The sequence below is a fragment of the Diceros bicornis genome, chromosome 21, assembly GCF_020826845.1.
Source record: "Diceros bicornis minor isolate mBicDic1 chromosome 21, mDicBic1.mat.cur, whole genome shotgun sequence".
Taxonomy (NCBI): Eukaryota; Metazoa; Chordata; class Mammalia; order Perissodactyla; family Rhinocerotidae; genus Diceros; species Diceros bicornis.
In genome coordinates, this window is record NC_080760.1 from 46,977,705 (window position 1) to 47,004,513 (window position 26,809).

Consider the following 26,809-nt stretch of genomic DNA (forward strand, 5'->3'; position numbering starts at 1 on the left):
CGGTTTACAGAGCGCATTTGTATCTATGATGTCATTGGTCTTCACATCATCTCCTGCAGGAAGATATATATCCACATTTCAACATATATATTCTCCCTCCCCAATTTAAAGGTGCAGAAATGAGGCTAAGAGAGCATAAGTGCCTTACCTAAGGACACACAGCTGGGCTGAGTGGAGGCTTGATCCTCGTCTCCTGACTCTAAATCCAGTGCTCCGTCCCCCTAGGGAAGTTCCCAGTCGAGGAGAGCTGTGCCATTTCTGTCTTGGGCAGCTCCATCGCCCCGTCCTGGCCTCGGGGGAGGAGTGTTGACGCCACAGCCTGGGACACCACAGCAGTGTATGGGCCCCACAGGGACAGACCCTCTAGAGGAGGGCCAGGCTCTTGGATCCTCCCTTCTGGCTGGTGGGGTTGAGAGGCCGAGAGCTGACCCTCAGGACCCCCGCGCCCTGCCCTTGCTTCACCGACACTTGCTGGCAACAAGGCAAAAAGCCTCCTCTCTTGCAGGCATGCTACCCAATAAAAATAACCCCAAGCGCTGTTAGGGGGGGATACATGGCCTGTCCTGACCTATCCGATAGCCAATGACAAATGAAGCTAAGGCCGCCTGAGCTTTTCTGTGGCATTTAGAAAGGGCTCATATTTGAAGAATCAACAAGGGGTGACCCCTGAGAGATGGAATGTCACAGGTGGAACAACCCAGGAGAGTGTGCTGGGAGGGGAGGCCGGGTCGGAATTTGGGGTCGGCCCCTTCCTCCCTGTGGGTGTTCTAAGAAGTTACTTCACCGCTCTGAGCCTCTGTTTTCACACCTGGAGAATGGGCGTGCTTGCTGTCATAGTGGCATCCACCTTGTGGGGCGGGGGCTCTAAGAGGACGCTCTAGGGGAGCTCACTTAGCGCAGCACCCATCAGGCAGGTCCTCAGTCAGTGTTTGTGGTCGGTGAGGAGGGCGTCTGTGTGTCGGAGCCTAGGGTCCATGGAGTGGAGAAGTCACAGGGCAGAGAGTCAGACCTGAATGAGGAAGAGCCGCCTGGGCCTTGTGTGCGACCCTGGCCTGGAGTGGGGTGTCCGATCCCCCAGGCGGAAAGTAATATTCTAATATGAAAGGGTCAGCCAGGGCTCAAATCCCAGCTCCGCTACCTCCTCGCTGCGCGATCTCAGACAAGCCACCTCTAGGCCTCTGCTTCCTCATCTGTGAAATGGGAATGATAATAACGCGCCTCCATCCTGGGGCTGTTTGAGCACTGAGTCACATAGGTGAATCCTTAGCCCAGAGCCTGGCCCTCGGTCAGTGCTTAGTCACAGGTAGCTCTGTGCTACCAAGACGGGATGTCAGTCACAGTGGCCAACTGAAGGACGTACCGAGGAGGACCCAGAAAGCTCTTCCGGAATAATCTAGGAGCCAGAACTGGGGTGTTGGAAGACTGCACGGCTCTATGCGATGGGCTCCAGGTCTGCAGTGGGCTCCAGTCCTGCCACGGTTTCACTTTGTAATGAGGGCAAAGCATCTCCACTTTTCGTGACCCTCAGTTTCCTTATCCGTGAAATGGGGTTTATCAATCTGCTTGAGCTGCTCTACCAAAGTACCACAGGCTGGGAGGCCTAAACCAGAGAAATTCATTTTCTCATGATTCTGAAGGCCAGAAGTCCAAGATCAAGATGTTGGCAGGGTTGGTGCCTTCTGAGGCCTCTCTCCTTGGCTTGCAGGTGGTCATCTCCTCCTCCCTGAGTCCTCACATGGTCTTCCCTCTGGGTGTGTGTCTGTGTCCTAATCTCCTCTTCTTATAAGGACACCAGTCATATTGGATAAGGGCCCACTAGCTTAATTACCTCTTTATAGGACCTAGCTCCAAATATAGGCACATTCTTAGGTCTAGGTGTTAGGTCTTCAACATGTGAATTTTGGGGGACGCACTTCAGCCCATAACATGGGACTGAGCATGCCCACAGGGCAGAGTTGATGGGAAGAGTCAGGTGTAGGCTCAGAATCAGGCTCCCACATGGCAAACGTGTCCTCACCAAGCTCTGATGGGTGAAAATGGGCTGACCGGTAGCCCCCACGTTTCTCCAATCCCCGCAGGCCCCTAATGCATCCGTGCTGGTGTTCTTCCACAACACCGTGGAGGGCAGGGGGAGTGAAGGACGGCTGGCCATCGACGGCTCCTTCCTGGCTGCTGTTGGCAACCTCATCGTGGTCACTGCCGGCTACCGAGTGGGCGTCTTCGGCTTCCTGAGTTCCGGTGAGTTGCTGGCGTCAGTGGGACTGCTGACTCCTGAGGCTGAGGAGGCTGCTCTGTGCGTGTACAGCCCCTTCTTCCTGAAGTCCCATCCCCTCATGACCCCTGGCCCTCCTCCAGCCCAGCTGAGCCCTCAGTGGAACATCCAGCTCACTCCTGAGACCCTGCAGTGACGCTGACCCCCATAGATGTGAGCCGTAGTTGCCACTGACTGAATTTACTATGCGTCTGAAGCTGTCCCAAGTGCGTGACATGTTTTATCTTGTGATATATGTGTTTGTGTGTATACTGAGGCCCAGAAGGTTAGACACTTGCTCAAGATCATGTGCTCAGGAAAGAGCAAGGCAGGATTCCCCACCAGGGCTGACTGGCCCTGGAGAACTCTGAAGAGTGGATTATACCCTGGACCCACAGGGAAGCCATCTGACTCGGAGCGAGGGCTGAGTCAGTAATGGGCTTACTGCTTCCGTTTAATTCCAGCCTGGCTTGTGAGTGTTGACCTGTCCCCTATCCAGTGACAGACCCATTTGTCACCCTGGTTATGCCCTCCCCCACAACCCCCGGGGCAGAATTGAGGCTTGGACCAGTGCCCGCGTCCTTCATCCACATCTTCTCCTCCGTCTCCGCCCCCACCAGTGGTAGGGAAGTTGTCAAGCGGCCGCGACCAAGGGCAGACACGCTGGTCTGGAAATCTGAAGAACCGTTCATTGTCCGCGTGACCTTGCACAAGACCCTTCCTTTCTCTGAGTCTCAGCTTTCTCCTCTGTAAAATGGGAATAATTTTACCCAACGGCCAGAGTTACTGTGAGGCTCAAATGAGGTCCTGCGTGTGAAAGCCCTTTCGAGACTGTGATGGGCTTTTCGAGTCCTCAGGGATAGGCACTAGCTTCATCTCTGTTCTCCAAGGCTCTCATTTAAGACCTGGAATGTCCTTCCTGCTAAGTGCGTGTGGGCCGGTGGAAGGCAGTGTGGCCGGAATGATGGACTCAACTAGAGTGTGGGTGAGTGGGGTGGGCATCCAGCATGAGCAGAAACCCAGCAGTGCAGGGAGCGAGGGCTGATGGAGCACCTGGCACAGGCCTTGAGCACCGTGAAGATTCTAGGCCTGCACAATAAAAGTGAAAGTGTCAACAAATTAAGGCGATGCACAGCCAGAATGCCGACGTGGGAAATGTAGATGAAGAACAGATTTCAGATTTTCCTTCAGGGGGAGCCAGGTCAGCTGCTGGAGCAGTGACAACTCTTTGCCTGAGTTTTCTTTCCTCTTTTCAAACACATGACCGACGGCGATTTGTTAAGTCGGTAGCTCCTTTCTCTAAAGAGGCGGGTGAAATTCCAAGCTCTCCTGCTGAACCGTGGTCCGGTGGAGCTTTTCACAGACATCGCTGATTTCTTGGCTAAGAGCATTTCCAGACAGAAGAGAGTGAGTTTCCATATGTTGTCCATCCCTGAGGGGTCGGGGGAGTGTGATTTCATGGGCTGTTATCTTATTGAGAATTTGTGTGCTTCTGGGAAGGCAGACTCATTTCTGCTGCTGGCGGGGGCAGCGTGAGGGGGAGGCGAAGGAAACTTCCAGAACACTCAACCCTTCTCGTTCCTGACATGCAAGGCTGCCTCTTCATTGTACTTAAAGCAAAACCATCAGCCAGAGAGAAGGAAACTTAGACTCACCGAGCGCCTCCCTTACCAGACGCTTCGCCTGGATTACCTCATGTCATTCTCACGGCAGCTCTGTGGGGCCAGCACCATGCATCCAGATGAAATGACAAGGCTCAGAGAGGTAGAAGAACTTTATGCCCCACAGTTATGGTGACATCCTGGGCATTCAACCCTGGTGGTCAAACAAGAAAAAACATATTGTAGCTTACTCCTTCAGACGTCTAGAAACGCCTTTTGGATTCTTCAGTCTTCTGTGTACAGAGCAGATTGGTCTTTACTGTCGTTTAGCCACAGGCAGGCTTCCTCTGCTTTAGTTATGAGATCTTCTAGCATTTCCCGCATTCCTAAGCTTTCCCATCTCTGGCGTGGCACCTCCCTGTGGCTCAGCGGGATGAGGAAGCATCAATCATTCAAGAAACAGATGCAGAGAAAGTGGCGGGGGCGGGTGCAGAGGAGCAGTGGCACAATGATACCAACACAGGCCTCCTAACTACAGAGGGGCCACCTGCTGCCTGCCACACGTTTGATGACAAGCTCTACGGAGGGGCAGCCACTGCGCAGAGGACGCGAGAGCTCACAGCCTCGATGAACGCTTGGGAGGGAGAAAGGAGCAGGCATGTGATTCAGCTAACCCCCAATAACCTTATGATACAAGCGCACCATCCCCTTTCCCATTTAAAAAATACGTCTAATAAATTTTTCTATTTAGAGAGGTTTTAAGTTTACTGAAAAACTGAGCAGAAAGTACAGAGAGTCCCCACATACTCCTTCGTCCCCTGCCTCAGTTTCCCCTATCATTGGTGAGGCACAATTGTTACAAATGACGAGCCAACATTGATACATTATTATTGACTGAAACCCCTAGTTCACATCAGGGTTCACTGTGTTGTACGTGCTGTGGGTTTTGACAAGCGTGTAATAACGTGGGTCCATCATTACGGTATCACACAGAATAGTTTCACTGCCTTAAAACTTTCCTGTGCTTCACCTAGTCGTCCCTCCCCTTTTCCATTTTAAATGGTTGGAAACTGCAGTTCAGAACACAGGTCTGGAAAGAGCCGGGCTACTTCAAGTGCCAGCCTCAGCCTGGTGTCCTGCACAGCGCACAGACTTTGCACCCGAGCAGAACAGGGTCCGAGAGCAGCTCCATGGCTCTGTGGGGCCCAGGGGCTCTGGACAGTTCCCTGGTATCCCGTCACAGGCTGCCCATCTTAGCATCAAATGATGCTGAGACCTACGGGGCGGATGATGGGATAAAGCGTGAAAGGCAAGCGCCTGGAACCCGGCCTGGCACCAGCAGGGGCTCACAGGGTTAATGCTGGACAGGCCTCTTCAAGTCAGGGCTGTGCTGCAGTTGTGTCCCAGACCTGCATCTGGTCAGTAACCGCACAGAGCTGCCTCGAGATCGCAGCAGCAGCAGCAGCAGCCCTGGCATTTACTGAGTCAGGCCGCATAGCCACCCTGTGCACATTGTCTCGTTTGACACATGCGTGCAGCATCTGCTGTCGTAGGCAAGAGTGAAAACGGTCCCCTGAGAGCTCCAGACTCCAGAGGCGCCTTTCAAAAGGGGTGGGAGAAGGATAAAAACAGAAGCTCGCGCCAGTCCTGCGGCCGACTAGACAAACTCGTGTCCTCTGCGAGAGAAGGCCAAACCCAACGGTATTTAAAGAGAGCCATGGTTCCTGAGGAACGGAGCAATTGGAAAGGAAGTGAGGGAGTCGGTGGGCCTGGAGGCCACTGCCCCAGCCTGGACCCTGCAGGCGGGGCAGACCCTGGGGACACGGGGAACAGTGATGATCCTTTTCTCTCTGCAAAGCAATGCAGCCAGGGGGATCCAGGGGCGGTGGCATGCAGGGTCAGAGGAGGAGCGGGTGGGCCGCAGCCCGCAGACCCTCTGCAGGGCGAGGGAGCAGAGGAGGTGTGCTTTGGCCAGGGGGCAGACAGAAGGCCAGGCATGGTAACATCATCATTACTTCATCGTCCCTGGGGCACTCGGAGCCCTCCCGAGAGGGTCTGACACCCTCTCTAACCGGAAGAACAGGCACAGAGTCCTGACCCGGTGGGTGACCCATCACAGGTGCAATTTCTGCCACTGAAGACAGGGCACACCATGCAAAGGGCATCTGTGAGATAATGCTGGAACTAAGCCTGGGTTGTTTTATTTAAGAAAAACCAGACAATTTCTATAGTGCTTTATGCCAGGCGCTGTTCTGTTCCCTTTACAAATATTAACTAATTCAATCATCATAGCAACCTAACGAGGTACGTGCTATTATTATCGTCCCCATTTTACAGATGGGGAAAGTTGAGTCCTATTAAGTAACTCGTCTAGGGCCTCACACGGCTAGTAGGTGGTGGAGCTGGGACCTGGGCCCAGCTGGTCTGGCTCCATAACCCGTGTGCTAAGGCAACACACCATGCTGCCTTTTATTGATGGCATCAACAAGACTGGGGTGAGAACCCACTGTGAGCCCAGAATTGTGCTCAGGGGCTTTAGACGGATAGTTGAAGAAATCAAATGACCAAATGAGAACCAATTAGACAGTGAGGGAGCCATCGAGTGTTTGCTGGGTGGTTCTGAGCACAGGACCAGGAGACTGGAGGTGGAGGGGCAGATCAGGGCAGGCTGGGGTAGTTGGATAGGAACCTTATCACGTTGTCCAGAAATCTACTCACACCCGTTTCCCCACTGGACTAGATGCGCCTGGCCGGAGAGCAGCCCTCTCCAGTTTCATGCCCCTGCAGCTCTGCACAGCATGTATTTGCAGCAGAACCTGGCCCCGTGGACCTGAGTGGGGCCCTGAGGATGAGGAGAATTGGGGCTCAGCCACACGCAGACTGCGGGGGGAGTGAACGTGGACGTGATGAGTGGACCCTGATGGCTGGGCGGGGTCGGTGTGGGACAGTGAAGGGAACCAGACTGCTTAGGGAGGCTGAGGTCCATCTTAGAGGATCTGAAAAGGCAGGAAGATGTTTAGACTTGATGCAGGAGGAATGAGGGAGTTATGAAGGCTTTCGAGCAGAGGAAATTCCATGAATAGAGCACTTAGAGTCTTTAATGAGAATAACACAGTGCCTTGCACATCATAGACTTTTCAACAAATGTTTGTTGAATGGGATTGAATGTTAGGACAGAGTTCCAAGTATGCATTGGGATTTAAGTCCCAACTTTATCTCAGATTTGCTTCTTGCTTCTAAACAAACTCTTTTCCTCTCAAGTCTCAATTTCTCCACCAATGAAAGAAAGGATTGGACTGGATTATCTCAGACCAGCTAGTTAGCTGCCTTCTGTGCGAGTTCCTGAGGCTGTGTGCCCCGAGGGCCAGGATCTCGTCTACCTTCCTCTTTGCCGTACCTAACACAGGGCCTGGCATCAGGTGAAGTCCAATTCAGACTTCTCTGATGAGCGGCCTCTTGAAGACCCCCTCACTTCTGACCTCCTAGCGGTCTGTAGACCCCAGAATGTCAGCATCGTAAGCAGGAAGCTGAAATATGGGGAGTGAGAGTCAGGGACATTCTCCCCACCCCTCCCCATTGTCACTGGAAATGCAGGTGGTATATGTCACTTCCCAGACTTGCAAGCCTGGGTCCTGCTGATTGACGCCCTGCTTTCCTGCGCTGCCTGAGACCTTGGAAACAAATGCATTCATCCTAACAAATGAAACATATGCACAATCCGGAAAGGTCCACGGGGAGGATCGTGCCAACGGCTTCACCAAACCCAGAACATGAAATCCTTTGAAGAAATTCTGAAAGTCTCCCCAGCTGGAAGGGTAATTTGAGTAATTTGTACTGTTCTGTCCCCTGAGCTGGTGTTCTTGCCAGCTTTGTGAATACCAGGTTGGGGAACTGAGATGCAAGATCTTTCTATTTTTCCATTTGAGATTTTGGCGTCTTGATAGTTTCTCGCTTGATACTAAATTCCACTAATCATAACTATGGTCATTCATTGACCTAACATTTATTAAGGACCTACTATGTGCCACTGGTTTTGGTGGGGGGCACAGTCTAGCAGGGAAGGCAATGGTGACGAATACCCTGAAAGGGAAAGCTTACCTCACCTGAGGGCTGCCTATGAATTGGTGGTGGAGCTAAGACTTGAGGGATGGCTGGGCCAGAGGAGGAAGATAGGGAAGGCCGAGGGAGGGAGAGGGAGGCCTCTGGGCAGAGGAATCACATGTGCCCAGCACGGGCCTGGGAGAAGGTGGCACCGGTTGTTTGAGCAACTGATGGAAAGCCTGGGTGTCTGTAGCACAGGCGCAGGGAGGAGACAAAGGGAGACACGGCCCGAGAAAGGGACAACCCAGTCCCGTGGGGCCTTGAATCCATTGGAAGAACTGAAATCGTGTCCTGGGGACAACGGGATGAGATGGGAGATTTTAGATAGGATGGGACAGCGTGTGTGTGTGTGTGTGTGTGTGTTGGGCTGTGTGTGTATGAGAAAGAGAAGGAATGATCAAAATTACATGTTTAAGGGGCTGGCCTGGTGGCCTAGTGCTGAAGTTCACGCACTCTGCTTCGGCGGACCGAGTTTTGCAGGTTCCAATCCTGGGCGCAGACCTACACACCACTTATCAAGCTATGCTGTGGCAGGCATACCACATATAAAATGGAGGAAGATGGGCACGGATGTTAGCTCAGAGCCAATCTTCCTCAGCAAAAGGAGGAAGATTGACAACAGATGGTATCTCAGACTAGTCTTCCTCACCAAAAAAAAAAAATTATAAGTTTAAAAGACCCCTCTGGATGTGGCATGGAGAATTCATTGGAGGGAGGAAGGTGAGGATATAGGAGGCCAATGAGAAGCACTGAGGAGAGATGGTGGCAGAGATCAGTGGAGAGAGAGAGCCCACAGCACCTGGAGAAGGAGCGGGGCTGCAGCAGCAGGAGGTGTCGGGGGAGACTTGCAAGGTTGTGCAGGAGCAGGACGGGTGGTGGTGCTGCATTTGCAGAAGAAGATAAGAAACTCTGAAAATGACTGGCCGGCCTGGTGGTGCAAGCGGTTAAGTGCGCGTGCTCCGCTGCGGCAGCCTGGGGTTCGCCGGTTCAGATCCCGGGCGCGCACCGACCCACCGCTTGTCAGGCCGTGCTGTGGCGGCATCCCATATAAAGTGGAGGAGGATGGGCACAGATGTTAGCCCAGGGCCAGTCTTCCTCAGCAGAAACAGAAGAACTGGCAGATGTTAGCTCAAGGCTGATCTTCCTCACACAAAAAAAAAAAAAGATACTCTGGAAATGCTGCCGGCTGGGGTGCTCAGGAGACTTAGAGACAATTCCCCTTGGGACTGAATGAACTTGAGGTGCCTGTGAGGTAGCCTCCTGGAGCAATGTGGGGGCTCTGGAGCTGGGAGAGTGTCTGGGCTGCTGGCGTACTCCCAAAAGCCATCAGCATGTAGGCGATGGTTGAAGCCATGGGATGGGCTGAGGTCTCCTAGCGCAGAGCCGATGAAGAAGTGAGTGAGCCTCAGCCCACACCAGAGCAGGCCTGGTGCCCGGGGTGTAGATTGACAAGAGGGATCCACTGAATTCAGAGGATGACCAGAAGGTCATGGGCAGGTAGTATCCCAAAATGCCAGGAAAAGGGCATGTTTTTGCTGTGTTTTTTTGTGTCTGAATCATTCCATTAAAAAAAAAATAGTGCTGAGCTTTCAATAAATATTCACTGAATTCTATGAAAAAAGGAAAGAGAGATCAACTCAGTTGAATGTTATTGAAGGTCACGGAGGATGAGGCGGTGGGAAGGAAGGGGTTGGAGAGCCTCAGCCAGGCCTGGTCATTGTCAAGGAGGAAGAGGCGTGGAGAGCCACGGGCAGTGGGTGAAGATGTGGGGCAGGAAGTTCGTCTCCTCCCGACTCGTGTGCCAAGCCAGGTGGTGGTCTGAACACGCACTGCCTCTCATCTGAGCGGCTGCCCTTGTCTATGATGGGAAAGCTGTGGCCCATCCGGGTGGAGTGACGCATCCAAGGTCTCCCAGCTAGCACACGCTGAAGGGAGAATCCACACCTGGATCGGTCTGATTCCAGAGCCCGTGCTCTTCCAACTGTCCCACACTGTATGTGGAACCACCGTCCTGACCCGCGTGGACAGGAGTCCAGGTACCCCAGAGGAACCACATTCCTGGCTTAGACAGCGCTAGGATGATTAAATTCCATTTGCACAATCACAAAGGGTTAAAGGCTTTCCTCTCTCTGAAGGGTCCAGCGAGGTGAGTGGCAACTGGGGGCTGCTGGACCAGGTGACAGCTCTGACCTGGGTGCAGACCCACATCCGCATGTTTGGCGGGGACCCCCGGCGTGTGGCCCTGGCAGCAGACCGCAGCGGAGCTGACGTGGCCAGCATCCACCTTCTGACGACCAGGAGTGCCAACTCCAGACTCTTCCGGAGAGCCCTGCTGATGGTGAGCTGCCTGTTCTGCCTTCAGCCTGGCTGCGGATGCTGGCCAGGCGAGGCGGTCCTCTCTCGCCTCTTGAGACCCATTGGCTTCAATGCTTGATTTTCCCTAACCTTAGTCCTGAGTCTGTATCCTGCCTGTGGCCATCTTTCCATGTGCATGTGAGCCAGGTTGCTGAGGGCTCCCCTGACTGCTGTCCACTCATATCTAATTCTAGAAGGTGAAGTGTTTCTATTTCCTGGGAGTACCTCATTAGGGTTTAATGAACTGAAGCTTCGATTACCTCCTTTGTCAATAGACAAACATAAGGGAATAGAAAGTAGGATGAGAAGCTTTCTGTAAATTTAATGATGAGGGTACAGTTTAGCCAAGGCGCTGCTGAACAGGAGAGAAATAGAACCAAGAGAACTCTCATCTACTTCTCAAGGTTGCTTCCCTGATCTTCTCCTGGTTGGAACTTGGAATCTTCCCTTAAGCGGTCTGTTTTCTTCAACAGCCTATGCTCCATCCTCTCTGAGATTTTGTTCTTATGACATTTTATTGTAGAACAGTATTGGGTGACTCATGCCTCTCACTAGTCACTTCTACCTCACTGGAAATGTGAGGAGAGGCAGGGAACCCAGAGCTCGTCCACGTGGTTATCCAAGGAGTGGCCGGCAGCTGGGTCAGCAGCCAGAGGGTGAGGTACAGAGCAACAAAGATTTGGCCAACTGAGTTCTTGACTGTTGAATGAAGGCAAAGAATAGAACTCAACACTCATGGTTCTACTGGAGGGTCTGAAGTACCGTTAAGGTGATGGTCTTATGATGATTATGATGATGGTGGTGGTGATGACAATGATAAAATGATGTTGATGTGATGGAATAATTATGATGGATGACATAAGCTGGTTGACCACAGCATAAGTTCTGATGGTTATTCTGTCATTGATTAGCTTCTAATTTTATTGAGCGTCCACCTTGTGCCAGTACTATGCTCGGTGCTAGAAATGCCATGTTAAATACCACATGTCCCAGTTCTCAGGAAGCTTGTAGTTTACTGGGAGAAGTGGGGGACAAACACTTAAAGCTGATCTTTAAAAGAGGGTCTTAGGGCAGCTCAGAGAGAAGCCCCAATCCAGCACAGGGGGAGGAGGGAGGGTCCAGGAATGCCTCCCAGGAGAGGAAATGTCTCAGCTAATGCTGAAGCCTGCGCCAAAGGAAAGCTTGGCTCTTCACTGAGATCTGCCCGTCACATGATGCGGCTGGGGGTCAGGGTCTTTACAGGCAGTGGTGTGGAGGCTGGGAGGGGGAGAGCAGCCAGACTGCACTGAATCCACCTTGGGTTTTATGCTAAGTGCATGGGGGCCATTGAAGGGCTTTGTTTGTTTGCTTGTTTGGTTTGATTTCCCATTTTAACCATTTTTAAGTGTACAATTCAGTGGCTTTAAGTACATTCACAATGTTGTTCAACCATCCCCACTAATCATTTCAAGCACTTTTTCATCACCCCAAACAGAAACTCTATACCTATTAAACAATAACTCCCCCTTCCCCCTTCGTCTCAGCCCAAGGTAACCTCTGTTCTACTTTCTGGCTCTACGAATTTGCCTACTCTAGGTACCTCAGGTTAGTGGAATCACACAAGATTTGTCCTTTTGTGACTGGCTTATTTCACTTTACATAATGTCTTCAAGGTTCATCCATGTTGTAGAATATGCCAGAATTTCATCCTTTTTTAAAGCTGAATAATATTCCATTGTATGTATATACCACATTTTGTTTATCCATTCTTCTGTTGGTGAGCATTTGAGTTTCTTCCAGCTTTTGGCTATTGTAAATAATGCTGCTACGAACACTGGTGTGCCATGAAAGGTTCTTAAGCAGGTGGGAAACCTTCTTAGAATACCCTTTAGCAAGATGTCTCTTAGAGCTAGGTGGAGGATAAATTTACAAGAGACAACACTGGAAGAAAAGAAAGCAATGAAGACACAATTAAGCGACACAAATTAAGGAAAGATGGAGAACTGTTGAGGTCAATGCCATGGACCTGCTAGCAATTCTAGGGCCATATAACCACACCCCAGCTCTGTCCAGCATTCCTGGGATCCAAACCCTTGATCATAGGGAGGGTAGGAGAAGTGTCATTGTTCGGGTGTAACTGATGCTAAATCAGCATCGTCACCATCCTGACAGGAAGCAGTGCCACCCACTTCGTCTCTCTCCTTCAGCCGTAGGAGCATTCCAATGTTCCTTGAAGGCTCTGTGCTCTATTCTGTCTCATACAGGCAGTTTCCTCTGCATGGAACCCTCTTCTCCCATCTTCCTCCTTGCCTGCCCTACTCTTTCTTCAGGAAATCCTTCCAGACTTCTCAGTCTAGAACTGGACCCCTTTATAAGGCTTATGCTGTCTGTACTTCTCTGTACAGCATCTATCATGATTTCCGACCAGTAAGTAATTATTCCTATTGCCACGTCTGTCTCTCTCACAAGACTGTAAGCTCCGGGAGAGAGGGGCCAGGTGTGCACCCAACACAGCTGTCTCACAGCAGATGCTCCATAGGTAACATCCAGGCAGCAAATGAGCACATGAAATGCGAGTGTGCCCAGGGACCCACAGGCTCCCCACTGCCCTCCCTCCCACCCCTTTCTCGTGTTTCTCGTCCTTTGACTCAGGTGTCTTCAATCTGTCTCTCTATAGTGGGTCCTTCTTAGTGGCAGGAGGTCTGAGCACAAAGATCTTTGAATTCCTGGTATTGAAAACAGACCTTCCAGACTCTGAGCTGATCCTGAAGGGATTCCCCCAGGGCCCTCTCAGAAACCAGACACTCCCTGGGACCCAGAAGACACCAAAAATATCTTCCAATAGGCCCAGAAGGCAGAATTTTCTTTTTGAAATTTCTGGAGGGTTTAGGTGTTTGGGGAATTTCAAAAACTAATCTGTTTTAACAAATGGCAGAGTATTTAAAAATAAACGCTCCATCTGTGTTAGTCATTTAGGAGCAGCTTTTACAACTGCTCCCAGCAGTCCTTGGGTTGCATGTGAAATTATTTGGAGTTGAGAGAACAAAAATACTTCAATATATTAGCAGTTCTTAAATGCGTTCCTTACCAGCAGATGTTTGGGGAGTGAACGCGAGTTGGTAATATATTCTTGGATAAAATCTTAAGTTTTTCTACAAATCTTGGGGCCAGAACTGTTGAGATATCAGGCAAGACAGACTCCTGTGATAATTAATAACTTAAATGTATTTCTTTAGCATGTTTGGGGCCATAGAGCACTTTCCATATATTATCTCATAGATTCCTCACATTAATTTGCAAGGGGTGTTTATTTATTTCCAATCTAGAAATCCGAGGCTCAGAGATGTTTAGTGAGCATTGAAGGAGTGTGTCGAGATTCTTTGTTTTAAGAGATGAGGAAAGGCTTGGTGGCCCAGTTTCAACTGAGCCCTGAGGAATGGAGTGACTTTCCAGGTGGGGAACTGGATGTGCCGACCACAGAACAGCGATGGAAAGAACTAGAGGGAGGCATGGCATTTTCTAGGAATGATCTTAACTGGTGAGCCTGGAGTGAAGGGTTCGTGTAGGAATGGAGCAGGAAAGGAGACAGGAAAATTTAGCTTGAGGCCAATTCACGGGGCCTGGCGTTCGTTCTGAGGAAAACACAGCAAAGAAAGGCTAGAACCTAAAGCCAAATCCTGTGTTTTTCCCACTCTATGATGCTGCTTCTCCAGGAAATTGGGACTCTTTGGAGGTCTCAATGTGTAAGAGAAAGAGCCCAAGCCTAGGATCAGGGAAGCCTGCATTAAGATCCTGGCCTTGGGAGAAACCCTTCACCCTTGCATTCTTCATGGATAAAATAGGCATGATTAATTCTGTCTTCCAAGGCCTTGAGAAGTTGTCATAATGTAAGGTTTGTAAAGTGTCCTGCATAGTATAGGAACTCAAGAAATCCAAGTTCCCCTGTCTCATGCCAAGTGAAGGCAACTCCAACAAACGTGGGGCCAAGGATATTTCACCTGGCCTGGGGGCCGGGATGAAGGAGGTGGAGGGGTGACATTGAAAACATGCATTCTGTGGCTCTGATGCCCTGACCAGTTTTAGGAGAAGACAGAGGAGGTCGTGTCCTCTGTGGTATGATTCACAGGACCCAGAGGAAATTTCCATTGCTTTCCTTCAACATTGCCCCAATTCTGCATTCCTCAGAAGGAGCGCCAGGCCCCATGAATTGGCCCCAAGCTAAATTTTCCTGTCTCCTTTCCTACTCCATTCCTACACGAACTCTCCACTCCAGGGTGACCAGCTAGGACCATTCCTAGAAAATGCCATGCCTTCCTCTAGTTCTTTCCATCGCTGTTCTGTGGTCAGCACATCCAGTTCCCCACCTGGAAAGCCACTCCACCCATCAGGGTTCGGCCGAAACTGGGCCACCAAGCCTTTCCGCATCTCTTAAAGAATTTCGACTTAGTGAACAGACTGCTATTTAGCAATTTGTAGGAGTTATGCCTTGGTTTGCATGCTCGTTATTTTTCTAATATATCTTATTCCAATCCTACTATGACTGGGTACATGAGTTTATACTTTTAGTACTTCCTTAACACTTAGCACAGTATCTGGTTCGAAGAGGGCACCTGAGACCCTGCTGAGATCCATTCAGCTAGTGGGGGGAGATAAGGGGTTGGGCCCAGAGCACTGTTTTGCCTGTTTTTGCACATGTGTCTTAGTGTGAACATTCTCCCCTGTGCTTCTCTTTTTTTTTTTTTTTTTTTTGGTGAGGAAGACCAGCCCTAAGCTAACATCCAATGCCAATCCTCCTGTTTTTGCCGAGGAAGATCTGCCCTGGGCTAACATTCGTGCCCATTTTCCTCTACTTTATATGGGACACCACCACATCATGGCTTGATAAGCGGTGCGTTGGTGTGTGCCGGGATCCTAACCAGTGAACCCTCGGGCCGCCAAAGCAAAGCGCACGCACTCAACTGCTGCATCACCGGGCCGGGCCCTCTCCTGTACTTCTCTTAATCAAAATAGACCCAGCTATTCATGGGCTTTGTGGCTTCCATGTATATTTTAGACTAAGTTTATTGATTTTTAAAAAATATTCTTGATGGGAATTTGATTGTAGTTTCACGGAATTTTTCAACTAATTTCAGAAAAATATCTATGTTTTTACGGGGTTAAATCTTGCATCCATGAATCAGGTTAACTCCATAACCACGATTGTAGTATTTTTATCTCTGCAGGTCTTTTCATAGAGGTTTTTTGTTTTTTTTGTTTTGTTTTGTTTTGTTTTTTTGTGAGGAAGATCAGCCCTGAGCTAACATCCATGCCAATCCTCCTCTTTTTGCTGAGGAAGACCTGCCCTGAGCTAACATCTATTGCCAGTCCTCCTCCTTTTTCTCCCCAAAGCCCCAGTAGATAGGTGTATGTCACAGTTGCACATCCTTCTAGTTGCTGTATGTGGGACGCCGCCTCAGCATGGCCTGATGAGCGGTGCGTCGGTGCGCACCTGGGATCCGAACCCGGGCCGCCAGTAGTGGAGCGCGAGCACTCAACCGCTAAGCCACGGGGCCGGCCCCTCATAGAGTTTTGAACTTTTCTCCATAAAAGTTTTATTGGTGTAGGCAAGTCCCCAAGTGTGTCCTAGTTTGGTTGGCATTATGAATGGTCTCATATTTTCTATGTACTTTCCAGTTGGTAAATACTGGCGTAGGAGAGTAGGTTAGTTCCAAATTTGCTGAGTTTTTTTAGCACCTTCTAATACTTTGTGTCTTGGTTCTGTTGGATTTTCTATGAAGTTATCTCATCATCTGCAAATAATGGCAGATTTATTTCTGTACCTATTGGAGCAAAATGCTCAGCAGCTATAACAAAGAGACCCAACACTAAAGTAGCTTAAATAATAAATACGTGTCTTTTTTTCTTTTTCTCATAACATTTCCCAAGGTGAGGAGTCCAGGGGTCTCATGATTTCTCGGGGCCTGGGTTCCTTCTAGGTGTTTCTCTGCCATCTTAGGGTGTTGTCTTCATCTGCAGGGCTGAGTCTGGGCAGCCAGGGGTTCCAGGAAGCAGGGAGGGGACAGAGAGAGATGAGGGCCACCCCTGCTGACCTGGGGGGGCAGGGGCACACTTGCTCCTGCAGAGGCCCTGGTTCCACGTAGACCTGCATCTGATTCGCTTTTGTTCTCCTTTGTCATGATCATTCTTGTTCGTGTTTTTATCTATCATATTAATCCTGGTTTTTAAACGTTTTGCTTTTTTAAATCTTCTTTATGACTGTATTTTAGAAACTCTATTTCATTGACGTCTGCCTTTATCATTATCTTCTACTTTCTCCTTGTTTCCTTAACAAACTACTGTTCTTTTAGCTTCTTGAGTTGAAAGCTAACTTTGTCACTTGTCGTTCTTTGTTTACCGATCAATCGATTTCAAGCAATAATTTTCCCTCTTGCTATTGTATCAGCTAAGCCCCAGAAATTTTGAGAAATAATATGTTATGTATTCTTAAGTGTTTTATTATGTCTTGCATTATTTTCTTGTTAACCCAAGGAAATTTTTTTATGGCATTTTGTAAGCTTTTAGATCCATAGAATTTTTACCCATCTTTTTGCAAATTGATTTCCAAGTTTTTTGCATTATTCTCGTAGAGCATGAATTGGAGGATGCTGACTCTGATATTTGTTAGGGCTGCCTCTGTGATCTAATATAGTCTTCATTTGTTAGCAGAAAAGTTATCTAGTGTTACTGAAGTCTTCTATCTATCTATTTATCTTTGCTTAATCTATCAGTTTTTGAGAGTCGTGTGTTAAAATCTCCAAATAAAACTATCGATTTATCTATTTGTCCCTATAATAGTTGCTTAATATATTTTGAACCTATATTGTTATATTAATATAGGTTCAATCATTATATATTTTTAATGTATTATTCATTTGTAACATCTCTCTTTGCCCTTAGGTAATTTATTTTCACCTTAAATTTTGCCTCAAAATTCAACACTTTTCCCTTTTGTTCATTTTTAAATGAAAAATTTTCCACCCTTTTATTTTCAGACTCTATATCCTTCTGTTTTAACTGTGTCAAGTAGATCCTACAAAGCCAGAGTTTTAAAAATCCATTCTCTACACAGCAACTAGTGTGTTATTTTAAACATATAAATGAAATGATATCACTCCCCTACTTAGATCCTTCCAATGGCTTTCTGTTTCTCCTAGAATAGACCCTAACTCCGTTAACCTCCCATCCAGGGCCCTGCAGGATCTGCCTGCCTCCGACAGCCCTCTCTTCGCCACCTTGGCTCACTCAGCCCCAGCCACCCGGCGCTATTTCAGATCCTTCCACATGCAGCCTTGCTCCTGCCTGCAGGAATCGCCACACTATGCCTACCGCCTCCGCTATTCTTCCTAGATCTTTGCATGGCTGTTTGCTGCTCATCTTCCAGGCCTCAGCTCTCATGTGAGCTCAGATGCCTCCCCTGGGAAACCCTTCCTAAGCATCTGATTAAACGACCCCCCACCTGTCACGGTCCAACCCAGCAGCCTGTCCCACCTTCTGCACTGCATTCACTGTTGTCGGAAAGTTTCTTGTTTATATATGATATCAAGCTCCATGATATTAGAGACCTGATCTGGTTCTCCCTGATACAGCTCCAGCACCTAGACCAGTGTTTGGTTTTTAATGGGTGTCGAAAAAGTATTTGTAGAAAGAAATTCTTGGAAGAGTGAATAGCAGAGGTGTCCCAAGTAACATGCAGAAGTATCGAGGCAAGACAGAATTTTCATAACAGTCACTAAGAAGTTGTTCTCTCCCTTGATTCCTTATGTCCACCTTCAAGTTTGATAAGACGCCCTCAAAAGTCATAAAATCCAATTTTCTTAAGGCTGCACCTTGAGAAGAAGCTGAGCTGCTTAACCATTGTTCCTTGCTCTCATGTCTCTTCAGTTGCAAGTTTATTTGAAAATTCAAAACCCACAGAGCTTCTGAATGAACCATGCACCCACTTCACCCAGGAAGCTCTCCCCACATTCTAATGGTTAAATATTTATTAGGTTTATTTTAATCAGGAATAAATACATGATTTAGCAAAATGTAATGCTTCCCACTTAGAAATCCCTCTGAGTACTCCCCAAACGTTCCAACCACATTAGTCACAACGGAAAACAATACATAAGACACTGTACAAACATCTAGAGTTTGTGAGGTCACCCTGCCTTATGGTGGAAGTCAATGTCCACACTGATACATTCATTTCCCATACATTGGCTGGTCATTTGAAACAGCCTTTTGGGATTGTTGAGGAAACCACAAATGTCTTCTGGTATAAACACACTGGAATCTGATGATACAGAAATTCATTTAAATGCATATACACACGCCACTAGCACATGATCTCAGATCTATGGAATGCATATGGTGAACAGACAGACTTCTCATGTCAGGCAGTGAGAGATACCACATGCACTCCTTCTCCCCTGAATCCCTTTGCAACAGGGGAAAATGAGTCATGGATGCATCTGCAGACCCCTTCCTACAAGATCCAGGTGGGTGGTCTGGAGATAAATGCTTCTTCTCTAGATCTTCACTGTGTTTTCTCTCTCATCACTTAAAACGATATATGACACAATTGAGCCCCTCTGACTCCCATCTTTCCTGGAGCTCGGCATTTTTATTCACATGGATGACAAACCCTTCTTAGAATAAAATACTGGATAAATTAACTCTTTAGAACTTATTGATTTCCTTTTTTCAAAAAATCCAACCAATCTTCCACTCTCTGAAGGTCTAGCTGAAACATGAGCTCCTAGGTTCCCCTTACCTGACCGCAGGCCCTCCAGAAGCCAGGAGCTGATTTCTCCTTTTACACCCACTTTCACCCTTGTTTATATACCCCTCTCCCTGTTTACACCGTGAGCACCTCTGCTGGGGGCTGTGGCTTATGCATCTTTTTTTCTTTTTTGATCTGATGTCTTACATGGGACTTAACACAGTGCCTCTTCAGGCCATCATGAATGAGTAATTGAGGTGTTAATATAGGCAAGAATCTCAGCATGCCAGGGAAGCTCCTTCTGTGCTGCAAAGCTGTGGCTGGGGACATTGTGACAGCTTGCACAGTTCCAGGCCACTGTCCTGCTCTCCCCACCAGCAGCTCCTCTCTCCTCCCGTTCCCCCTGCCCTCTGCAGAAGTAGTGCGGCCATCTGATTTCTGCACGTGTGGTTTTGGCACCAGCGGGCCAAAGGGATCTCCTGATTCAGGGTTAATAAGAAAGGTTGACATTTAGTGTCACTGAGTTCCTTTAAAAAAACAGGAGCTGCATACCAAAGATCTCTTTAGGGATTGGTTAAAAAAGTTCAATGCAGGGGACCAATTTGCCAAACCAGGACCTTCTGCCAGGCCACAGCTTTTGGCTCATCATCTTCTTTTTTCATTCAGAAGTTCTCTCCAATGACCTCAGAGTGTGACCCTCTGGACGGTTTGTTGGAGAATGGTCCTTGCGCACTTTCCTATGAGAGAGTGTCTGTCTTTCCCACAAACATGACAAGCACACACATACACGCAGGGCTCTTCTGAAATGTTGCCTGATCACGTCAAGAGTCAACATTTTGTGATGTCCCGTACTGATCAGACACCAGGGAGGGGTTCCCTTTGTCATGGTGTGGATAGAGAAGATGCGAGTTCGAGTCTCCATGTGGCTTCTCTTGGCTTCTGGAAGACATGAGGTTCCCCAGGGACCAGGGAACCTGCTTTTCTGCAAGATCCTAGGTGAGAGTTCCAGCCTCTGTTCCTTTGGGGCACGCACCACAGTGTCTGTAGCCGGGCTAGTCTTCAAAGTATGGTGGAGATGAGAAGAAGGAACTCTTTCTCTTGCTGCCGCTATACATCAAGGAGAGGCTTTTCTTCTTTCGATCGAAGGAGGCACTGTCATCACTGGTGAGGGACAAGTAGGAGGCGATGCTTTCCCGAAGGCCGTAGCTGAAAAGGGACTCGTCCACACCGAGTGGATTCTCTGCCCCCTCGGGGTCCTCCTGCAGTCTGTGAGTGGGAAGGAAAGAGAGCAGAGGAAAGGCAAAAAGAGAGAGATGTAGAGGGGTGGAGGACAAGAGAATGAGAAAAAGAAGAAGAAAAAAGAGCCTGGTTAGTAGTTCTCTAACTTATTGTTCTACTTATGGTTCTTACATTTGTGGCTGCGTGATCTTGGAGATATCTCTTAATCTCTCTGAACCACCATTTTCTTGGACGGCTAAAACTTCTGACTGTAAATGTTAGTGGAAATTTCTTTATGATAGTTACAGAGAAGAGCAGCTTTATTCATCTCCCAGGCAATCCTGATCTCTGATTTTCTATGAATTTGCCAGTGGGATATCTGAGTCAGTGTTTAATTAATAAGATAATCCACCACTCCCCAACTACAGATATCTCTTGAAATGCATTAGCTAAAAATCAAACAAAACAAGTCAGCAGAAGACTTTTTTCCCTTAAAAAACATGAAGTCACCTTAGGGTTTTGCTGGTGTGTTTCAGCTTTCTGTGTGGGTTTAAAATAATATTAAATTTACACAAGATTATTTTGCGTGTTACTGTCTAGGATCCTAACAATTAGAGAAAGCAAGGTGGTATCTTTCAGCTAGAAAATACTCTGTTAACATTGAACGGGGACTCATCAGATGTTTGCGGAGTTGGGGGACTGAGGTTCTCGGCGGGGAGCTGAGGACTGAGGCTAAGTCTGCCTCCCAGGGGTCAGGGAGATTCCACGGGTCTGCACCTGCTCAGAATGGCTACCCTCGGGTTTCAGTAGGGCCGGCTGTAACTGGCCATGGTTGTCATGTGCCAGGCTCATACACTGGTTTGGGGCGCACACCTTCACGGAGGACATACACATGCACACACACACAGACACCCACCTGGACACCTTCTTCCAGTCGAAAGTCTTCTGGCGCAAGGTGACGGGCGAGTTGGAGGCCCTCACTGCTGGGGTGGCCGTGCTCTGAGTGAGACAGGGTGTGGTCAGCACACAGCAGAGGCCGTCAGCCACCTCTGAGGAAGGAAGCAGATGGCTGGTCAGTGACTCTGGGATGCTGCAGCCAGCATGGGGTGCGGGGCCTGGGGGACAGTCCAGTACAGCTCCCTGGTTGTTCACACGGGAAAACTGAGGCCAAGATTTGAAGGGAGCATGGCAGGGCTGAGAGCCATGCACCCAGTTGTTTAAGAAATGTTAACATGCCCTGAATACGCACTGCACGTAGCTTGGCATAGGTACGGAGTGAAGATTAAGATCCAGAATCAACCAAACTTGGGTGTGAATTTTAGCTTTGCCCCCGATACTGAACCACCTTGAACCTCTCTGAGCCCCAGTTTCCTCAACTGCAGAATGGGAAGGGTGAGCTAACGAGTGAGAACAGCTGTCAGAGTGCCCGCACAAGTCCCCGCCTGCAGTGGTTCCACACTAAGGTAGCATGCCATCAACTTTTTGGGGTGAGCCTATCGCGTGCAAGGGGGGGCTGTGTACAACGCTGGTTCCCCCAAAGCACACAGAGCAGCGTTTAATATAGCACAGCAGGCTAATACATTTGTAGGAAGAAAGGAAGGTAAAAGAAACAAGGAAAGAAGACAGGAAGGGAGGCAGAGAGAGAAGGAAGGAAGACAGGAAGGAAGGAAGGAAGAAGAGAGAAAAGAAAAGAAAGGAGGAGAGAAGGAGGGAAGGAGAAGTGAGGGAGAGAAAGAGAGAGGGAGGGAAGGAGAGAGAGGGAGAGATGGGAGGAAGTAAAGACAGCACAAAAATGAAACAGACACAGGAAAAGAAGAAAGAGAAAAACAAAGAGGCAAAAGAGAGAAAGTAGACAAAGAAAAATCTCTCTTCTCTAACCTAGATACTCGTGCACAAAGAGAATGAAAATTAAATAAGCCCATTCTTGTTTCCCTCAGCTAGTGTGAAATATCTGAGCATCCAGGGTCCCTCATCTTCCCAGGAGCGTTACGATGTAGCCGCCATCTCTTCAAAGTCTTCCTTTAGCCTATATCATCGTGAGAAAGACTGGTTCTGGCTGTCCTCAGACGTTCTCATAGATTGAGGAAATTCTAGGTGGCCTTAATCAGGTTGAAGACCCCAGTGCGTCTCATGTCACAGGAGAGATGGGGTGGCTGGGGACGTGAGATGCTGCCGGGTTCCAGCAGGACTGGGCCATCCCGGCCTGGAGCCAACCCATCACCAGGTTTTAGGAAGAACATTATATCTCTGGTGGTCTCTGCCTCTCATCTTATTTATGAAGCTCTCCCAGTGTCCTTGCAAAGAACAAAAGGAAATTGTAGCCAAAGAAGCAAACCCAGGCCATCAGAGGGTGGCAGTCAATAATGCCTTGTTTAGTAGTTTTCAGTCTGACTTTCACTGTGAACTCAAATGTCCACCCACACTGGCCTGCACCGAGAAATGTGAGATTGGACCTTGAGGTTGGAGGGAGCTTAACTGGATGTGAATCTGAAATAATTACCTGTCATAGGTTGGAAATTGAAACGACCTCCCAGGTTAGGAAGCGAGGGAGATCAAGTCAGACACAAAGACTAAAGAAATCGGTGGCAGTAGACAGCACAGGCAGCGGACTCTGTGAAAGTCCTTCCTTGGAAAGGTTAATACTCAGGGTGAAAAGGAACTTTTGGCAAAGAGAAAAAGAACTAACATTTATACGCAGATAGCATGAGCCCTGTGTTGAGCCAGCCCAGCACACTTCATTGTAGGGAGGCCTGTGTCAACTCTGAGCCATCAGTACTGTTGTATCCATTTCTGGAATGAGGAAACTGAGGATCCTGAGGTCAAGTCACCTTCTCAGGATCACAGAAATGTGACCCACACCCCAAGTCTCATTGATTCAGAACCAGGCACTTGTTACAAAAGCAAATCATTACGTCTGAAACGGAGAAGAAAGAAATCCGACACTACCTCTGGGGTCTGGACACACTAATCTAATTCTCCCCAGTCTACAGAACTTTCCAGAACACTCATTCTTCTCACACCCTTTGACTCCAACACTCTCCATTCAAGACTCCCATTTTCCCATCCATTTATTTCCCTGGCCATATTTTAGAGCTCATTTGTGTCCCACCCTCTCTGTTCTCTCAGTCAACACCATGCATGGAGTACTTTAGGTGCCAAAAGTTTCACACACATGATTTTTTTTTTGGTCCTAACAAGAATCCTATAACAGGCATTTTAATCCCCATTTTATAGGTGAAGAAACTGAGGCTTCAAGATGCTAAGTAATTTGCTCAAGGGCACCAGAATAATAAACATAAGCAACTTGTAAAACAAAGAGGTCTATTCCGACCCCTTAGTGCACAATTTCTCTGATTCTGCGCCTTTAGGAAGAATCTGGTGGGAGGTAAAATGGCCACATCGTTTCCCCTTTGGGGTCCCCCAGAGGCACAGGAAGCACTTCAAGGTTTCAGACCCTTTTCAGTCATTTGCAGGGGGTAACTGATGACTGGAATCCCTTTACTGATGCAATGGCCAGGACCCTCTTTTGAGAAGGCACTGCTTCTCCACGGGTGCAAGATCCTCGGGCGTTCCTGGCCCGGAAGCCTCGAGGACCTCCCGGGCTGTAAAAGCTTTACCGGTTGGCACCTTTTTCATGTTTGCTTTTGTTTATGCAAAACTTATGGTCTCCACACCTCTCAGATGATTGTTATTAAAAGCCAAGTACCACAACCAACCTTTACTCATACTCAGTAAAAGTTGACTGTTTCCAAGACTCCCTTCCTCTTTCATTTTTAGCCAAGCTGCCGGGTTTTCAGCTATCACAGAAGTAACATTTGTTTATCATGTATTTCGCATCAGCCACATGCCAGGCTGTGATGGACGCGATACGTGAACGATCCTGTTCGATAATCATTGCCACTACCTGCAAGGGGGCTGTTCTCCACCTTCTGTGAATGGGGGACTGAGGCTCTGAGAGGCGGAGGTCTTTGCCCAAGGTCTCACAGAGCCCAGATCCAAGCGTGGGCCTGTCTCCCAAGCAAGCCACTCCTTCGTCATGACCTGCACTTCTCACAGGCCAGGTGTGATAACCCAGGCCCCGTGGACTCCTCCTTTCTCCTTGAAATTCCCTTCAAGACCCCACGCCCTAAAGAATGCCAGAGACACCCAGGGGTGTGAGATGAGACATCCTGAGCCCGGAAGGGGGCAGATGCTAACAAAGTGAAAGCAACTTCTCTTCTCCTCTCCAATATGGCAGGGAAGGGAGCAGAAAGGAGACATCCTGCCCAGTAAAGGGGGCAGTCATTCAGTAGGAGCCTGCTTTTACATCAGGTATTTTCCACGCACTGACTCAGTGAGGTCTCACAGCATCCCTGAGGTAGGAACAATTAGTATCTGCATTACACAGAGAAGAAAGTGGGGCACAGAGGTGAAAACTAGCCCCAGGTTGCCCAGAAGATCTGGAATATGAACAGAGAGGTTCCAGAGCCAACTTTTAGAAATTTAGTCAACTTTTTCCTATTTCTCCCTTTTCCACGGGGTAGAGTTTCAGCTCCCAACTTGGCATTCAGGCCTTTCACAGTTTAACTCAAATTTTCTCTTCTGACTCCACACTACCCCATCACCTCCATCAAAACTACACACTTGCTTCCGCCATCTTGGAGGATGCTCCCTGTCCTGGTCACCTCTCTCCTGAGTCCACGAAGGACACACGAGTGACTAAAGTACGATCCCTGGTCTTTAAGAGCTTGTTGGGAAACACAGACCAGCACACAGTTAACTAGGCCACAAGGCAGAACAAAGGGAGTTCAGGGGAACACCTGGCGTCTGTGGGAGCAGAGACAGGCAGTTAATCCTGACTTCTGAAGCTTCAGCGCAGAGGAAGCTTCCTGTCGGCTTGAAGGCTGAGGAGGATTTTTACGTGCAGAAAAGGGGAAATGAGTGGCATGTCAGAACAAAGCCCCAGAGGCCTGCAAATGTATGGTCCCCTGAAGGAAGTGCAAGCTGTTTGCGGTTGTGACTATAGGGGCATCCTAACTCGCTTCATTTGCAGGGAGAGAGAGGCTGAATTTGAGATTAGCTGCGTTTTACTTAGGCAGCATTCACAGGCAGTCTGTTTTAGCCTGAAATTTACAGTCCAAATTAACAAGAAAAGAGCATATTAAGAAGGCAGGATAGGCAGAGAGGAAAGTCAGTCACCTGGCACGTAGTGATGACCTGTGTGCATCCTAGACTGAGGGCATCACAGGGCAATTAACAAAGAGAGGCTTCACTGATGGATGGGGGCTGATGGAGTGTTTCTTACCGGAATAGTGATTCACCAGGTCCTCCAGGCACTGGAAGGTGAGCCTCGGGGAAATGTAATACCAGTTGTTTGGCAGGCGGAAGATGCGGTAATGCTTCACCTGCCGGTGTCTCACCGAGAGGGAATAGAAACCTGCAGGAGATGGAAGACAAGTCAGTGGCATGCCACATGTCCCCACCTAAGAGCAGCCAACTGAGGAACCCCCCACCACCGAAGCAGAGAGATGTTCTCAGCCTCGTGATAGCGCGATGATACCCTGACATGCACGCTTGTGTTTTGAACAGCAGCAACTAGGACCCCATCTGCCTGGGTAGAGCTCACTCTTAGGAGACCACGGGAGCTCACTGTCTTAGCAGCCCGGTGTATTAACCATGTTAATACAGCTTTTCAAGTGCACGGGCTTAGTCTGTGCTTTGTGAAATTACCATTCCAGCTGCTTCTGCCTGCTTTTTGAGTCCTTAGGCCAAGTTAAATGATCAGAGTTGGGCTGCATCCTATAGACCCAGGATCAGTGGTCATCCGTGAGTCCTTCCCGAGTACACTCTCTCCAATGTTTGTGCTACCCTTTTCCCCTCGTCCCACCAGTGCCACTACACCACACATTTGAGGGGCCTTACAGTTATGCCCCTGTTTCTTTGTCCCTACTCCCTCTGACTTATGCTTGGTTTTCTCAGAAATTTAGAAAAGTGGCAACGAAGACATTTTTCTTGGTATCCATAGGAAACACATAAAACATGTTATTTCTCCTTAAGCACAATTAGAGTAAACACCCCAAATGGGTTAGTAAGCAGAACTTTGGGTAAGTGCCTTCACTTCTCTTAGCCTCCAAGTGGAAAGGGAGAGAATTGGACTTAGGTCATGTTTAAAGGTCCTTCCTGCTCTGTTCTGGGGTTCCAGGGGTGAAAAACGCTCAAGAGGCAGTAGGAGGGGAAGGGCGCTAGCATTTACCACGTCTTTGCTATGTGGGCTGGGCAGGGGGCTCAGCTATTTCCAAGCAACATCTCAGTTGATTCTCAGAAATACCCCAGATGGGTCCATTATATTATTACGGTTAATAATATATTACAGATGGAGAAACTGAGGCTCAGAGCCCCTGAGTGACATGGCCAGAGGCACACAGCTTAGAAATGGCACACCTGGGGTTTGACACTTGCCCTGAGAAGGCCCCCTAGAGCATTCTAATGAGCATCCCTAGCTTTGCCCCAGGCCTGCCCTCAGAGTCAACCCAACATGTGTCTTCTGGTAATGTCAACGGGGACTGGAAATATGGTGTGCAG

The 26,809-nt window shown here is 48.6% G+C and overlaps 2 protein-coding genes across 3 annotated transcripts in view; one reads left to right on the forward strand and one right to left on the reverse strand.

Annotated features, from left to right (window-relative positions):
* Positions 1 to 26,809, forward strand: part of TG (thyroglobulin) — a 256,521-nt gene that overhangs the window by 142,234 nt on the left and 87,478 nt on the right. Inside the window, exons 40-41 of the mRNA XM_058564964.1 lie at positions 2,079 to 2,238; positions 10,089 to 10,291. Of these exons, the coding sequence (XP_058420947.1) occupies positions 2,079 to 2,238; positions 10,089 to 10,291 (363 nt within the window). The remainder of the gene's footprint in view (positions 1 to 2,078; positions 2,239 to 10,088; positions 10,292 to 26,809) is intronic.
* The window catches only part of SLA (Src like adaptor), a 34,040-nt gene continuing 25,521 nt past the window's right edge, over positions 18,291 to 26,809 (reverse strand). For both annotated transcript variants that reach the window (XM_058564966.1, XM_058564965.1), the window contains 3 exons: positions 25,533 to 25,664; positions 21,165 to 21,297; positions 18,291 to 20,296 (listed from right to left, as the gene is read on the reverse strand). In XM_058564966.1, coding sequence (XP_058420949.1) covers positions 20,083 to 20,296; positions 21,165 to 21,297; positions 25,533 to 25,664 — 479 coding nt within the window. In that variant the 3' untranslated portion in view covers positions 18,291 to 20,082. The remainder of the gene's footprint in view (positions 20,297 to 21,164; positions 21,298 to 25,532; positions 25,665 to 26,809) is intronic.